General features: G+C 42.1%; 1 protein-coding gene across 7 annotated transcripts in view; it reads right to left on the minus strand.

Annotated features, from left to right (window-relative positions):
- Nucleotides 1-17688, minus strand: part of dlgap2a (discs, large (Drosophila) homolog-associated protein 2a) — a 204586-nt gene that overhangs the window by 27830 nt on the left and 159068 nt on the right. For 6 of the 7 annotated variants that reach the window (XM_074660144.1, XM_074660151.1, XM_074660145.1 and 3 more), the window contains 3 exons: nucleotides 8575-8643; nucleotides 7339-7498; nucleotides 5586-5802 (listed from right to left, as the gene is read on the minus strand). In XM_074660144.1, coding sequence (XP_074516245.1) covers nucleotides 5586-5802; nucleotides 7339-7498; nucleotides 8575-8643 — 446 coding nt within the window. The remainder of the gene's footprint in view (nucleotides 1-5585; nucleotides 5803-7338; nucleotides 7499-8574; nucleotides 8644-17688) is intronic. The other variant, XM_074660148.1, reaches the window with a different exon arrangement.

Raw genomic sequence — 17688 nt, forward strand, 5'->3', positions numbered from 1 at the left:
ACTACGTCATCTGCCGCAGCCTTTGTGGACTACAAACGTATTTGTGATATGTCAAAGACAAACGTAATCCGTGACAAAATGCGTTTCCCTCCAAACGTAATTGAGAATGTAGTTTAGTATGGGAACGTAATTTTTGGGAGACAGGGCTGCCAGCAAAGATGTGTGTATATATATATGCTGTATGTTTGGTAGCAAAGTGTATGCGCATGTAGGTAACATGAGGTTGCGTGTACAAAGAGGCTACATACCATAACTGTACTGGTTTGTAATCATATTTGAACGGAATTAAAATAATGCAAGTTACTTTCTATTTTCTATTAACAGTACAGTTTTCCAGCTCAGTCTAGGATTGTGCAAACATCATTCCACAGCATCAGTTCCTTTTTCTTTGTACCTGCAGAGTCCACCCAACAGCTCACATAGTAAACAGTATGTTCTTATAGTTATATGATAACTGCGAAAATTTACTTCACTCCACTCAAGAGTGACAATAAACAGAGAGCTTAAAATAGGTAAGGGAAAGGAAAGTTTATATCATCACAGCAAGGATTGTCGGGACCTTATACATAAGTCCATCTTCTCCGTAGTCTATAACAGCGTTCCAATAGAGTCTCTTAAAATAGATGTGTAAAATGTCTTTGATGTAATACACTGACTGAACAAGAAGATTCATTATTAGTGTATCCACTGATTAAAAAAGGCAGTACTGTCCTGGAAGATAATTCACATCAGTGGTGACAACAGCTTCAGAAAAGTTCATACTGCTTTTAATAAATGTCTTTGAAGCACAGTTATTCAGTAAATATGTCACCACCAAGGGCTCATTGCATTCTTGCAGTATGGTGCAATCTTTGAAATATGTTTTTTTTTGTTGCTACCAATGCAGTCTTTCTTTTCCTGGAATATTACTGTAGGTTTGTGTATGAGGAAGTCCTTGCTTTGAATGCCAATGCTCACATGACATTTAGATCTGCACGTTGCTCTACAGTGCATTGGCAGCTACAAACCGTGAGCTATAAATGTACTTTGAGCTACATTTTGTCTGCTGAGAATGAGGTATGAGCTCACAGAGTGAGAGACACGTATGTGATTTCTGCACTGTTGTACTCGTATCTCCCGCTAAAGAGTTCCACGCTGCCGCTCCTGTGCATCGATTCTCGTCTCTGGCCCCTCCTCTGCCACCTGTTCCACAGAAAGGCCTGCTCGCTTGAGGACCTTTCCGGACTACCTGGAGTCTCTTCTTCCAGAAGTTCATCATACACCTGGGATGCAGCCATACACTCCAGTATTTCTGGCTCCATGGGTGCCAGGTCCACTAAAGGTATGTCTTCGGGATCTGGTGGGGATGGATCTGAGTCTGGTGGAGGAGGATCTGGGGCTGGACTTGTGGGTCCGAAGTCCATTTCCAGTGACGTATCGGGAGATACTGAACTAGGAGGGGATATTGTGACATTGACCTGCGGTAGTGGGACTCCATGTATTTCTGTGGCTAAATCCTGAAGCATGTGAGCTAAGCGATACTCCATAGCTGGATCCAAACAGACAGATTCTGTTGACGGTGAAGGATCCAAGGGGCACACTGTGGCTGGGTCAGTGGGTAGGGGTGAACTTGGACTATCTGATTGGTAGAAGGGTGGATCTAAATCCTCTGCATTAGATGGATAGTCAATACTCAGGTCAAAAGGGTCTGGCTCAGGGTCCATGAACACAGAGTCAAGATCATCTTGATCTAGGGAAGTCAGCATGACTAAGTCAAAGTGGACAAGATCGGCATGATATATAGGAGTGGTATCAAGTGGTTCAGGAAGGGGTGGCCACTCTGAGTCTTGGGACTCTGGTTCGGTGTTGGACTGAGTTTCTACCGAAGTGGAAGCAAAGGTTGAGTCCAATGTAATTTGCTCTGGGGGAGTGTCAGAAGGATAATCTGGAAAGGTGACAATGGGATCTGGATTTGTGTCACTGTCAGTTGGACTTGTAGGAGAATCCGTGCCAAGGTACTCTGACACCACAATGAATGGGCATGTGATGTCAGTCTCTAAATTACATGGTGTAACAGTATCAAGATTAAGCGTGGGTGCATCACAGATTGAGAATGGGTCTTGACTAACAGGGTCGGATGAGGACACCATGGGTAAGTCTGATGGTTTTGATTTGAATTCTGTTGGGTCTGCAGGATCTGGATCTTCTAATCCTGAATATGGTGAACACACAGCAGTGGGATCTTGAGACACTGATTCTGGCTTTTCCACAGTGACAAGATCCGGAGACTCTGAATCTGACATGATGTCACCATCACGTTCCTCAGGTGGGGACACAGTCACTACAGGAACTGGATATGGTAACTGTATCTTATCTCTTTCGATTAGTCCTGAGTCTGGGGATTTCAGTTCATCGGGGTGAGATGGTTCAGTATCTGAATGGGACTCATTAGCTGGGCCTATATTTATTTGCTGTGCAGTGACTAGTATTTCTTGTTCCACTGTCACTGAATCCTGAGGGCTCTGAAGGGCTGCTTCTGAGGAAATTGGCACTGTACCATGAGTGGTCACTGGCTCATTAGTGACCCTGTCAGATGAACTCACAATTGCTTGGTCTGGTAGCTTTAGTTCTGGTTCTGGTTTAGCTGTAGAGGGCAGAGCAGTCAAATTAAACAGCTCTAGTTCTGGTTCTGGTTTAGCTCTAGATGGCAGAGCAGTCAAATCAAACAGCTCTAGTTCTGGTTCTGGTTTAGCTCTAGAGGGCAGAGCAGTCAAATCAAACAGCTTCAGTTCTGGTTCTGGTTTAGCTCTAGATGGCAGAGCAGTCAAATCAAACAGCTCTAGTTCTGGGTCTGGTTTAGCTCTAGATGGCAGAGCAGTCAAATCAAACAGCTCTAGTTCTGGTTCTGGTTTCAAATCAAATGGTTCTGCTGCTCTAACAGAGCCTGGAAGTATTGGATCCAAAGAAAGTGGTATGGCACTCTCCACATACATTGACTGTGGACAGGCAAGAATGCTTGGGTCCATAGAGTGCTGTTTTGGCAGATTTCGGCGGGAGCCTTTCTTTTCCTCCTTCTCCTCTGGACAATTGACAGCTGCATCTGCAGTGCTTTGCCGCACTAGGACCTTGCTTCTGGCCTGGGTCCCCACAGACACTTTGGATATCTGGGGTCTCTTCTCTCGAGCTCCCCCAATACCTCCATCTGCCGCAGAGGTTCCAAGTCCTCCTGCCCCTTCCCCTACCCCTGCCCCTGCCCCTGCCCCTGCCCCTGCCCCTGCCCCTGCCCCTGCCCCTGCCCCTGCCCCTGCCCCTGCCCCTGCCCCTGCCCCTGCCCCTGCCCCTGCCCTCGGTCCTGTCCCTAGCCCTGCCCCAACCCGTCCACCTAAACCTACCCCAGCTCCAGCAGCAACGTTGCCACCTTGGGGAGACCATGTGTTGTAATGCTGCGTGAAAGTGTTGAAATTACTGTTGAAAGCACGAAGCTCTACACAGAGGTCCCTCCTTAGATCGGCAAGCTCTCGACGCATGGCCGAGACCTCTTCCTTCCACTGCATGCTGATAGCTGCAGCCAAGGTAGCCGACTCTTTGATACTGGCCTGGATGGCTTTTGGTGATGGCCGTTCATGGGCACTAGATCTGGGGGACCTGAAGAGGCTTGGAGAAACAGGTGGTCCCGACAGAGGTTTGGCTGTAGCGCCCATGCTATCTTGTTGGTAAAGCCTGTCTCTTCTGATGGGGCAGCCAAGATCATCATGAGCCAAAGGGGTCGTGTCTGCCAAATCCTCAAGTACACTGGCCTGGTCAGGTAAACAAGAGTCTTCCTGCACATAATTTCTGTCTGGAAGACAAATATAAATACGTATCTGTAATATGGCCACAGGTGTGAGCAGCTGGAGATAATGTGCTTTTTATTGCCACAAAGCAGTAACATCAAATCATGCACTGAATGCCATGAGTCAAAATAAGATAATAGCAAGTACTAATCTTATGATTATTGCCCCAATTCACTCCTGTGTATACCTTAATGTGTACTGAAGAATTTTTATTCTAAAATTTTAATAATCTGTAATATCATTATACATTACAGTGAAATTACTCCCATTTTGACTCATTTCCGTTAATGGTTTACACTGCCTTCTCAGCCTTAATTTGTAGCATGCATTCTTCGCATCTTTTCAATGCACAAAGCTGAAACTCCTAGCTCCCGGAACACATCACAGAGAATGGACAATATTTCTAATAAATGAGGTGTAAGAACAATCCTTGCATGCTCGTCTGTTTTCAGTCGAGGTAACGAAATGTGTACTTTGTGCAATGAAAAGAGGCAAAGATGAGAAAAGCTTCCAAACCATTTCCCATCAATCAGGAAGTATAGTATGAACCCTATTGAAAAAGTGAGGTCCAGTTTGACAGATTGATTCGAAGCACCAATTGCCCCATGTCCAAAATAGTGGCGAAATCTATCACATACCAAACTCTGTATCCTAAAAATGCAAAGATATTTGAGTTTACTGAGAAAGCAGTGTAAGCAAACATTTATAGGTATGAAGAATTGATCATAAGCACAGCTCCAGATGACCACACCTCTAACCCTCCCTATTATAGTCCAACTGATGTTGTAAGTTCTTGAATCTACTGTGGGAAAAGGTGGAATCCGCTCAGACTTCTCATCCGGACACTTTTTCTTCTTTTCTTCCCACATTCTTCATCTGTACAAGGACGTATCATTTCCTCTGTGAAGCCAGCAATCACGGGAATTGTTGAAACCACCAGCAGCTTACAATTTATAATCAAGGCTCAGTATTAGAAATGAATGCACGTGTGAGCTGAGTAGGTTTATATTTCGTGTTACAAGTTTGCATATGTGATATACTGTATTTGACTAACCAGTGTGACAGTTCAGTTACCGGTATATTCATTGCCAGCATTACATTACATTATCCATTATCCAGGTCTAGACACAATAGTGTGCACTTCTGTAATGTGATCTCATTGTGTGTAAACATGTGTGAAGTGAACAATCTGTGAGCGAAGAAACTTCATAGTATATGTTGTGATATTTAAGTGTAAACTGGATTAACAAGTAAACAATGCATACTTCGCAGATGGCAATTTCACCATTTCTTTGCCCAGTTCGCAATAAAGCTGTAAGAACGTCCACAAGTGTGGCAGCACAAAGGAAGTCAGATTTCCAAAATGTAGCTGAAAAAGCAGTCATGTCCTTATCCTGACCTGATTTTTACTTCAGACAATTTCCATTTGTGATTTTCAATAGGGTTCATAGCTTTACTCTCTGATGCATCCAATGGATGAGCAGATGAAGCACTGTATCCAAAATACAGTAGGATGAACTAGCACAGTGGTAGCTACGGTAATCATATGTCCATCAAAAACAATGGCAACATACAAGAGTGATTCATGCAAAGATATGAAGCTGTTTGACAGTACAACCAGTTCGCACTAACTGTTCTATATTCATCCATTAGCACACGTTAATGCCAAATGTAAGCTTTTGGTGTCACTTTGTAAGTACAAACAAAATTACCAACATCCAGGATGTCACACATTGCATTGTGCGAATTAAGATTATGTCAGATTTCCCTTACCTGTGGTAGCCCTGATGGTGGAGGTGACAGTGGAGGCCATGGGGGGGATGCAATCATCGTCTTGGGAGTAGCCAGCCTGGATGGCTCGCAAGTAGCTGTGACTCCGGGTTCTGAAGCAGCCGGGCAGGTCCAAAGCCTCCATGGCCTGGGATTCCACCTCACTGAACACCGACTCGCACACTGATTCAAACTGGCCGTTTATTTCTGTTTCACTCACCTGTGAGAAACAAAAGCCGTAAGCATGATTTCTCCATTGTTAAAGAGGACCCTTTATGCTAATATTCAGGTGCATACTTGTAGTTTGGGTTTCTACCAAAACATGTTCTTTAATGTTCAAAAAACGCTTTACTTTTCTCATATCGGCTGTGCTGCAGCACCTCTTTTCACCCTCCGTCTGAAACGCTCTGTTTGAGCTCCTGCCCCGCTCTCCCGAAAAGTCCAGTCTGCTCTGATTGGTCAGCTGGCCCACATTGTTGTGATTGGTCAACCGAACCAAACTCTTCGGACTCCGCTCCAGCTCCCGCTCTAACTAGCTTTGTTTGAGGGCGTGACAAACTAGATGCTAGGCAGGTATTATGCAAATGTGTTACTTGGTGACATCACCACGTTACGGAAGAAAAGGCGTGACTTCAAGCGAGGTGTTTCAGGCAGTTCAGGAGCAGTGTTTCTGTGGGAAAGAGTAACTCCCTTTGGCGTGGACTTTGGGCTTCTGCAGACCTTTTACATGCACGTCCTTTAGTGTGTTTAGTCCTTTAGTGTGTTTAGTGTGTGTATATATAACACACTAAAGGAAAAAGCACAAAAGCATAATGGGTCCTCTTTAAGTAAGTGAGGATATTTATTTGTTTATCTGGAGAAATTAATTGGTCGGTTGTAAAACCTAACATTATGTTCTCTGTCAATTTCCCTGAGGATAAAAACAAGTCTTGCTGCTAAAATCAAACAAATGCACGTGTTAGGCAAAAAATAGCAGAGAGATCAATGCAAAATGTGTTTTTATGTCACAAAAAATATTTTTGCATTTTGTGATTGTTGCTTGGAAATTGCTCTGTCATATTTCCCCACTAGTAGATAACCTGCTGGTTCCTTTAGCCGCAGTAGCTCATGCTTTGTGTGAATACAACAAAACAACATGACATCAATTTTCATGAAATCAAGGCCATACTGTGTCAGAGAGTTTGTTGTAAAAGATGTGTTGTTGATGTATTTCTGTTTCTTGTTTCAGATATGTATGATGTATCTTGTAATGTCTTTGATATCGGCTATCGAGCAGAAATAGTTTGATGGTTATCAGTCCAATCCCGTTCGACAACATCAAAAATCAAAGATAAACATCTTGTTCTATTGGGATTTTGAATTAGTAGGAGTTTAGTTGAGCTTTTAAGACTCTGAACAAATCAATATGCCTCTCTTTTAAGAGGGAGATGAATATCTCAACAACCCCTGCTGGAGTCTTTTAATATATCCAGATAAACAATGTGCAATGAACTGTCATATAAAGTAAGTGTAAGTAAAATGAAGCCAGAAAAGGAGATATGTGGGTTCTAAAAAACAATATTGTATACGATAAAAGAGTGAAAGTTATTTAGGACAGTCATGCTCTGTAACTGGAGTTTTAAATGAACAACTGTGGTGAAACTGATTTCACTGGAGACTCCCTGGGACCTCCTCAGGGTCCATCGGCAGCCCCCACTGCTCTCCAGTACAAGTTTGGATTTGAGAAACCTTCCTAATTGAAAGGGTGCAGACTCACCTGGCTCACTTGGCTAACACAGCTAGCCTGACTGAGGGTGCTGACTGCCCGCATGTAGCTCTGGTTCCTGGAGCGAAACTTGGGAGAGTTGTAGTTGGCAGAGGGATCAAGAGCAATGCTTGGGTGCATGTCCCTGGCGGCTTGCATGTGGTAGCTCTGACTGAACAGAGAGAGAAAAGGAGAAGCAAGGAGGGAGTGGGACTACAGCCATGATGATGATTTCTTAAGTCAATTCAACATAATTTCACTAATAACCAAAGCAGTTTGACTATAGGTGTAACATGAGGACAAAAACAAATAAGTGTTCTCCTCTGGGCAACCTGAACTTAAGAGGGAGACTGGTTATGACATTGTGTCTCCCAAGAGGGGAGCCTCTCTCTTTCTGTTTCTCTCCCCCACTACACTGATGTGTTCACCAGCGTCCTTAAAAAGGCAGTTCGATTTCTGTTGTGCTGAAACATCCAATCAATGCTTGGAAATGAGGCAAATGCAAATCAGGAGCTAGTTAGTGAGCAAGCACTTCAGAGAGCACCCCGGTGTCAGCCAGGTCAATTAAATGTGCTAACCCAGCAGTGCAAGAGGGATGTTCAGAAAGCCAAGGCTGGTTTGAAATCTGCTGGAGAGAGAGAAGACAAATAGAAAAAACATGGAAGAAGAAAAGGCGCTTTAAGTAAACTAGAGAATACTATGTGAGTCACATTAGGAATACCAAAGTGAGTTTCCCTTCCGCCAGATCCATTTCTAATGGCAGGCAGTGATGAGTAAGCAGTTTCTGGGCTTTTTATAGAGATAAACACTGGTGTTTGGCAGCGAGGAAAAGGCCAGTGTGATTAAAAGTCCCCCAATCCATCTTGTAATGCTGTAGCAAGGCTGTGTGTGTGTTTGCAAAATAATATCAACCTTCTGAACATCCAAAGGCATCCTATAGAGCAGAAACATCCAGAGATTAAGTCTGAATGAAGTGCTAAAAGTAAAGAAGCTGTAAATGGGAAGAAGTATGTGGGCGTAATGTATAGCCGTGAATCATATCTTTATTGTGTGCCTTATGATTTGGCAGTATGAGCGGGTAGCCCCAGGTGACCTCTCATTGACTGGTCTTGAGTGTTTCCACTGTGAGGCGTCCATATTGGGTATGTCAGCAGGGCAGCAAGCCAGCTGGCTCCGACGTCTGACCACTGCAACATGGCAGCAACGGAGAGGTAAGGAGGGAGGGGGAGGCGCTGAGCCCGTATTCACCTTAAGTCTGCAGCAAAATTGGTGATGTAGTTACGCATGTCACTGTTGATTTTATCCAGGCGGTAAGAGCTGCGGGTAGAGAAGAAAACAGAGTTACTGGGTCCCACAAGTGGGAGTTGGATGGATGTGACGTCACTGGGCACAAGTCCAATGGAACTGGCTCTGTATGGGATTCGTGGTGAATTGAATGTTTGCTTGGGAGTTTTCACCAAAGTGCTGCAAACATTAGGGTGATACAACATGGCCCTCAAGTAGTGATAAAAGTTGGAGAATGTTACATTATGTTGATTGATAGAATTGCAAGGTCAAGGCAATATCTGATAAATGAAACATGGACAGACCATGGATGGACCATGAGAGCTCCCTAAAAGTGGAGCCAAAATATCTTGATCGCCCCCTGGTGGCTGGCTGCAGTACAGCCCATAAATCCCACCCCCTCCATGTTAGCGAATGGGACATAGGCCAAACTAAACAGTCAAAGTACACATCAAAAAATGTTTTTCCAAAGATGGGTTCTGTCATTTTAGATAGTTCTTTCACATTGATGTATGTTCAAGTATTAATTTTTCTGATAAGTTTGGTTTTAATTAGTTATCCGATGCTATAAAAAGGGGGTGAGACATCATGATTGACAGCTTTGAGTCTCTCTCGCTGACAAGCTGCAGCCGTGCTCGATCCCTACCGCACAGACTCTGGCACCAAATTAAGTCAAAATCTCAAGATGGCAGCCCATATGCGGGATATTTTGGCTTCACTTCGGTACAGTGGAAGGACGTGTAGATGCGTCATCCATCTATATATATACAGTCTATGGGACAGACACACAACGTTATGTGGAGTGTATTATGAGTTTGTCGCACACAGACTGTCCACCACCAATGACCAAAAATTATTACAAAGCACTCACTGACAAAATGCTGCACACAAAATCCAATTACACTACATCATAAAACACACATTCTTTCCCTGTGTGGCTAATTACATTTGCTTAATTGAGCCAAATGAGAATAAAAAACATCTTTCCCTGAGCAATGAAACTTTGTCGAGCTTCATAGCTGACAAGATCAGATATAAGTGCACCGGCTGAGGCGTAACCGAGGCATGCTTCATCCATCCCTGCCTGTCTATTATCGTCAGTTGAGTGAAGGGAGGCTGTTTTGAGAAAGCGTTGGCCCTTTATCAAATCACGCCAGAGCAAATTTCCTCTAATGTCTCTGATTGGTGCTAATGCACTTCCATTGTTGGCCAATATTAAGGCAAGGGATGATGGGAATCTCACACTTCCTGCCTTTCACGCTGCCAGTGAAAGCACTCTGTCTGTTGGTTAAACAAAGCCCGGCCTCGATAGTAGCTGTTGTGTGCTACTTTCTGAGGAGAAAGGTTGAAAGTAAGGCATTTGATTGAGAGAACAGAAAGAACAAGGACAAAGGACAATTCTGAAGTATGGAAAAAAGATTGCTGCGGGACAGAAGATTTTGCAAGAAGGGTTAACATACACAGTATGTACTAAGAAGTACAAATTTGAGACTTGAGACATGGGGGAAATGTGTCAAAGCCCTATGGAGATGTGGGAATACATGAAAAGATGATGCGTTTAATACACATCGCAATCAGTGTGTTCGTAGCATACTCACTCTGTCTTCTAAAACACACACTCACGCACACAAACTCTATTCCAGTGTATTGTATGTTCTGTTCAAGCCATGCGCCAAAACATCAATACAGCAGTTGGCACCTTTCTGAATGGGACATTAGGTAGCAGGATCCATCTTTGACACGGCATTAAGTGTTACATTCAAAGCGGAGGCAATAAGGTGTTGAGAAAAAAGCCCGGCCAACAGAAAGGTAGGCTAACTATGCATGACACGTCCCACGCAGCCACAAATCAATGGATTGGAATTCTGCTTTGACCTTGAGATGTGAAGGAAAAATGCTCATACCCAACGCTATCTGAATGAGTAATTACATTACGTCAAATTGGGAATTATCGGATGCTCTGCCAGTGTTAACTGTGATTAATTATGGTGCCTCAAGAAGCTAATCGTGGATGGGGGGGCAAACAAATCTGAGTTATTTTAGAACCTGACAAAAATGGGTGGGATTGATGGGCTTGTGGTGTTTAGACACCGGGCCAAAGTCATTTAAAGTGAAGCGAAGTTGCCGGAGATGTTAATGTTAAGGGTTGATGTTCTTCTGTGCGTGTGTGTCAATGCAACCTGCTATCAGAGTGACTCAGTGACTCATTATGCTAATGGTTAATAGTGAAATTTGCCACATGTCATTCAGCTCCCATCATCGTTAATACATTCTTTAAACATCTTTGGCAGGTCCTACTATGGCACGAAAAAAAAGCAGATTCATATTCAATTTATCATAGCTGTCGGCTCTGCGGCTTACAGGACGTACAGGACCCCAGGGTGAAGTGGTTATGGATAGGGGGGGTTGTGGGGTGTAAACGATTATTAATTAAAACAATCATTGACATCTAACTTTCCCTCTAGTGCACACAGGCTGTTCCAGCTCAGTGGGCCCGTGACTGTGATGTATTCTTTATTGGCGAGATGAACAAAGAGACGATCCTGTCAACCACGAGAGCGACGGAGAGCTCGAAAGAGGGAAAGATGGAGGGAGGGTGACACAACCTGACAGCCTGTTCTCACTTTAACATGATTCGCTTCAGGGAGCCGATGCTGTCAAATTTGTGTTTGGCCCATCTGAATGCCCCCGCGGGACATCAAATTGCTACAAGAGCAGAGGAAATCCAACCAGCGCCAGCGTCTGTCTTGAATCCAATCTAATTCCATCCCAACAAGCCCAATGAACCATAATAGCATGAGAGCTCTCATGTCAGGTGGCATCCGTGGTGCCTTTTATGTGTGGACTTAAAATAGTAACAGATATGGATCACAGCACGATGTCGCCAAGAATAAAATAAAATGAAAATAGTCTCTGCCTATACACTTCAGGTCTATAAAAAGTTGGGAATATCTTTGTCCAAATGGGTGATTTAAAATGTTAGATTGCATAATAATTGTTGTCAACAACTGAATATTTCCTCCTTTTCCTAAAAAGCTGGTCTCACCAGCGTTTGGTTTCCTGTCTCTTTGGGATCCTTTGGTATAAAATGATCAGAGTTTGCTATCATGAGAGTGCTGCGGCGTATTCTTTAGTGTTGTAAGCTGATTTATGGGAATTAAAGTTCAAATATTTCAGTCACCTCTTGCTGCACATAACAGTATAAACTCTGTCTACAGCAACAATATTTAATTCTAACCCTGGCCCTTGAAGTCGGTAGATTTAAAAACATTCAGGAGGACAACAGGTTGTGCAAAGTATATACGAGTTAGGAGAGGTTGAAAATGAATCACATTTTCTTTTGTATTGTCCATACTATGATGAGTTAAGAACTTTTCTATTTTACATGAAATGTCTGTTCAAAATCCCGAAATGTTTTGGTGCTCGGTGATGACAAAATTTAACTTTAATGCTTATACAGAAAGTTATCTACTTTTGTTTCTAAAGTTTGGAATGATTTATAATTGGATGATTTATTCGTCTAGTATTGTTTGTAATTTATATTGCTACTCTGGTTTCTGCCTTTGCCCTTTCTTTATTTTCTTAATAATAGTGTCTTGTAAGCCCGTTTGGGCTGGGCATATTATTTATGCATGACACAATAATAATAAAATAAAATCAAAATCAAAACTCTAACAGTAAACTGGCACCCGATTTGATTGCTTTCAGGCCATTAAATAGGCGTTATGGGTCGCCATAAGCACCATAGATGTGGGTCAATAGGGACCTACTACACCTACTGCGTTGTAAAATTGAAAGTAAAACTTAAAAGCAACACGTTCTAACACATTGTAAAACTGAATCAAATGTTACATTCTGAACACAAACAAAAAAGCTTCTTTACATTTAGGCGACAAAACCACTTTGTTAAGTTTACGGGAAAAAATCGTGTTTTGGTTTAAAATAACTGTTTCAAAAGTGAAAGTGAAACTTAACGTTTGTGAACACAAAGACAACTACACGTTGTTGGTTTCACACGGGATGCAAACACCAGTCTCCTGGGTGAAAACCCTTTTTGTTTTGTGTCCCATATGTCCCTCCCAACCTTCATTTCACCTGGAGTTTCACGCTGTCTATTACTATGGCCGCGACTAGGTTGCTGTCATGTTCTTTCATATCTTCTTTTGGTGATCTACCATGTGAATAGATGATAAAACCTACTATTGGGTGTAGTAAGCCCCTGTTGAACCACATCTATGGTGCTTATAGCGACCGATAACGCCTTTTTAATGGCTTGATAACTGTCTAATCGGATGAAACTAGAGCCCCACTGATACGGGATTGTTGACATGAATATTCAATCAAAATATAGTGAATCCACTATGCCACTGCATCAGTGGTTTTGCATGTACATTTATGCACACTGGTAGGGGTAACATACTAAATGCAAGCTTTCTAACTTGGATTTTTTTGTTAGCTTTATATGTATTTTTCTCTACTTATCTGTATCATGTTCCAATCAAACCTCAGTGGTCTTCTTCGTGTGTTGCTGTAATGCAAAATTATCCTCCTGGTATCAATGAAATGTGATCTTATCTGTTAAATTAGCTTTTCAAAGAGTCGTGACCAACTCAGTGACACTGTTTCTAAATTACCTCACACATTACCCTTCTATTTCTGTGCTGCAATTTCTTGTTATTCAATCTCCAACATATACGCCAATACCAATGTATATCTGCCTTTAGTTATTGTAATATTGGCCGATATAGCGACCCCAGTGCTGCACCAAACCAGTCTCATATTGCTGCAATCAGAAAAAACTGATATTTCCGAGGACGCACAAAATGCAGAACAAAAAACAGAACAAAAAACATCTCCACTTAAATCCAAGAGGACAGAGACCACATTATGGCATTCTTCTAGTATCAGGACTCTTCTGTCAATGGACTCAGAGGCAGGCCACACCGCCTGATCCATGCTGGTCAATACCTTCCATTCAGCAGAGCCCGGCAGACTCTTGGTCGAACCACTGAGAGAGCCATTATTTAGAGGGGCCTTGGAGTACAATAACGGCAACTGATAGCCCTTCCTGCTGTTGCATCCTCATAAATCATTCACTGTTTACAGCTATTCAAAATGGATAGCCAGGGGAAGCTTTGCGAGATGTGGGAAAAGGAGCATACCTCACTGTAGCTGCCTCATACATTACTTCATACTCTGAAAGAGCTGTTAAAAAGGCCAAACGATTGCATCCTCCGTGACAGATATCATTATGATCCTGCCTGATCACAATCAATAACATTCGATTTGTCAGTACATATCCTTGGGGATGAATAACTGGCTTATTATGTAAGCATGCTATTGCTTGTGGCTTGTGACTGTAAAAGCTGAATATCTCTGTTGCCCCTCTTCCATCTCCTGTCATCCTGCAGAGAGACGTCACAAACACTCTGCCAGAAATGCTCATCGTTAATTCTGTTTGTGTGTTTTCATCAGGGTCAGGTTAACAGTATTAGCGGATTCTGTGGGTGTTGCCCGCTGCGGTTTTCCGAGATTCCAGGAAAAAAACTGCTGTTCTCGACGAGAGAGTAGCAATTCAAAAGCCTCAGCTGAATGGCAATGAGCGCGGGGTCGGCGGCGTGAAGAGCGAGAGGCGAGGATGTGACAATAAGAGTGTGGGAATCATCAGTGTTAGTCAATGTGTGTGTCGCTGTCTCTTGCTGTGGCTGTCTGACATCACATACTGGCGCTACGTGTCTGTCACAGGCCGCACTCTACACTGAGGTCACACGCAAGGTCGTCTTTGCATAGCCTCTACAGTTTATGTCAGATTGTGTGCCTTTGGGTTCGTGCAGACCAGAACAGACAAACAGTGCGATTTATGCAGAAGTTGCCTGTGAGGATTTTTTTCTACACAGACCAGCAAACCTCCCTGAGTAAAACACACTGCATGGAGGAGAAATGAAATAGGAGATACTCACATTGTGTCCAACGGATGAAGCAACAGCATCCTAAACTGTTTGAATGTTGTCTTTATAGAAACAATTCTGGCAGTCATAGCCCTACAATACCTGTATTTTGCAATTTAATGGATTGATTTCAGATTATTTTCAGCCACTGTTGTGACTTGTAATTGGATAACCACAGTATACAGTACATCTATGCATTTTTCCCTCCCTCTCTCTCTCAATCTGCAGCACAAAAATTTACTTAACATTTAATCTTATTTAATTGGGACAAAATTCACTATGTGACGTTGATGCAATAATGATTCTACCAGCTTTTAGCCACTGTTGTTGTAGTGGTTCTCAACCAGGGATATGGGGACCCCCTCGAACTACCTCAAAGACCCCCTGGGGTCTTTAGAGAAAAGAAAAATGGGGAATAGTATATTTTCAGTATTTAATTCACTATAGAAGTGAGCCCAATGTGAGTGATAGTCTTAAAGGTCCTTACACACCAAGCTGATGGTCAGCCGTCGGACAGATTCGGGCCGTCGGTGAGCGTCTGTCGGCCTAGTTTTTTTGGTGTCTCCCGCTCTAGTCTGCCCGTGTCGGAGCTTTTTCGGCCGATTCAGCATGTTGAAACGGCGGCGGAGTCTGTCTCCAAGTCACTCACATACTGATTTTAGTTGATGGGGCAGAAAACAGGTAATTTAATTGGTCATAAATGAAGGGAGGCCCACAACAAATTGTAAAAGCATATTTATCTTTATCCAAACTTGTGGTTTTTGCCATACACCTTTGATTTACACGAATAGAGTCATTCAAACACAGTTTAAGTTACTTCTAAAGTTTTCACTAAAATCAATGCAAAATAAAGGGGAAAAACTGCATCTAACTGTCTGGAAAAGAGAGGGTACAAGCAGGTCTTCTTTACGATGCGGCTATAAGCCTTTGATGGGGGCCTCCACACTGAACTCCTGAAACCTTGACTAGTAAATGCACTCAATATACACGGCTCACGAAGCACAGCAAAGGCAGATGAAAAGATTGTGTTTTGAAAGAGCAGGCCCGGGATATTTTTTTTAAACTGTCATATTATTAAAATAGACTTGTGAATCTCGGCTGTAATTACTGTTTCCACATTCTGCTGCGAACAAAGGGGATCAGGTCCCTTTGAAGAGTGAACAAAAGTGAATTTGCTTTCTCCTATTGCCACCTTTTAAAAAAAATGACTCTGGAAAAGATGAATCTGCCACGCACAATGCAATAATTTGGTGTCTGAAGTACTATAACAATGCAATTTGAAACCCCAATAAGAAGTCAAATAAGACGATAAGTAACATTTGAATAGTTTCATTTATGGATTCATAATTGAAAAATGGCAAAAACTGTTGGGAATAATAGGAAAAGTAGGCTCTTAGTAACAACAAATGCCAGGTGATGGCAACATCTTTTGTGTTGGTGGCAGGTGTTTTTCCCAGCCACCATGTTTAAGTGAACTGGAGCTGAAAATGAATGAAATAAAGATGGAGATGGGATGTGAGGTGCAACCAGAAGGTGAGGCAAATATGAAGCAGAAGCAGACAATTATGAAGACATACAACACACAGTAAACGCAGCAGGATAGAAAAAGAATCCATTTCTGACCTAAACAGCTTGAGAGTAACCTCTGCAGTGTATCAGCGCTGTACTGTATCTACTATAATTGGCTTTGAACACATAACTATTAAGAAAGGTGGATAATCTTAATATTTACTTTAATGATAACACAAACCCAGAAAATATCTCCGGGGGGGGGGGGATACTGAATGGTTTTACTACAAGTGGGGTTACTCTATTTTTGGTGCAAGTACTCTTTTATTTAACTTCATCCTAATCTATAGTGCTGGTTCCCAACCTGGGGGTCCCGACCCCCACTAGGGGTCGCCAAAGCTTCACGGGGGGGCTTCTTAATTTTAAAGATTGTAAGACAACTTTTATTAAAATATAAAGTTGGCCTATATCTCAGCATTTCATTCATTTCTGTCGAAGAAAACTAAATCAAATTGTTATTTTTAAAGTTTAGACCATTATTTAAAATATAAATGGAAGGATAGGAGCACGGTGAAGACCTGAACACAAACTAAAGACCCTCCTCTTTCTGCTAAACAGCTTTGTCCTGCATTAGTAAAGTACGCAGGTAAAATAAACAAAGAGCTAATGAAACAATGGCCAAGCGTCAGGGAGAAGAAAACACTGAATGTGTCAAAAAAGAAGCCTATTAGGTATGTATGATTGTTCAAATAAAAAATATACATAATACAGACAAATAATTGAATTAAAAGTTCCTAAAATAAACAGGAAAACTCATCTCTGATGCAATATTTATAGGAAATTCCTGCAGCCATTGTGTTCATTATTTGGGTTAATAGTACAGTTTATCAGTTGTTCTGTACTGTTATTGTTACACATTGAATATAATATGAAATATCCATAAAATATTTCTCTTAGTCAAGGAAAAAGGTTGGGAACCACTGATCTAATGGATGTCATAATGCTGTAATCATAGTAACTCTCCTTGTATCTCTCCATAACATAGTTGCTTGTGTTAATTTTTCAGTGACATTGTCTTCAGCTTGTCTCATCATGTAATCCTCTTATGAGCGCTTTCTTCCGCCGCTGAGTAACCACAACAAAAGCCCTCCATTTCCTCACCATTTAATGGGACACATCCCAGAAGAATGCACCGAACTCTTCCTTACAGTTGAAGACACTGATATGAATACCCATGAAGGGCCTCTATTGAGTACAGGGTTCAGCTATCAAGTGCTTGACACTGATGTAGTGGTGGGGCACTAATGCAAGAAAACTGCCAACACTGCTAGAGGGAAGCAATATATAACTATAAGTATGATATTGCTGAAAACATAAACAGATACTAAGCTGAGAAACAGAAAGAAGTATGTCTTGGAAATAATTCAAAACACGCATTAAGATAATTTCATTGCACTAAATCACAGTTTTTAGAATTGTTCAGAGATTACATTATTTTAGTATGTAATATTTCTAGAAATCTAGAAGTAGGAATTATATGAGAAGTCAAGAGAATTTTCTCACTCTACTGGGAGATTGATTTACTTAAAGGGGAACACCAAATTAAGAAGTTGTTATTTTC

The sequence above is a fragment of the Sebastes fasciatus genome, chromosome 15 (assembly GCF_043250625.1).
Source record: "Sebastes fasciatus isolate fSebFas1 chromosome 15, fSebFas1.pri, whole genome shotgun sequence".
Lineage (NCBI taxonomy): Eukaryota > Metazoa > Chordata > Actinopteri > Perciformes > Sebastidae > Sebastes > Sebastes fasciatus.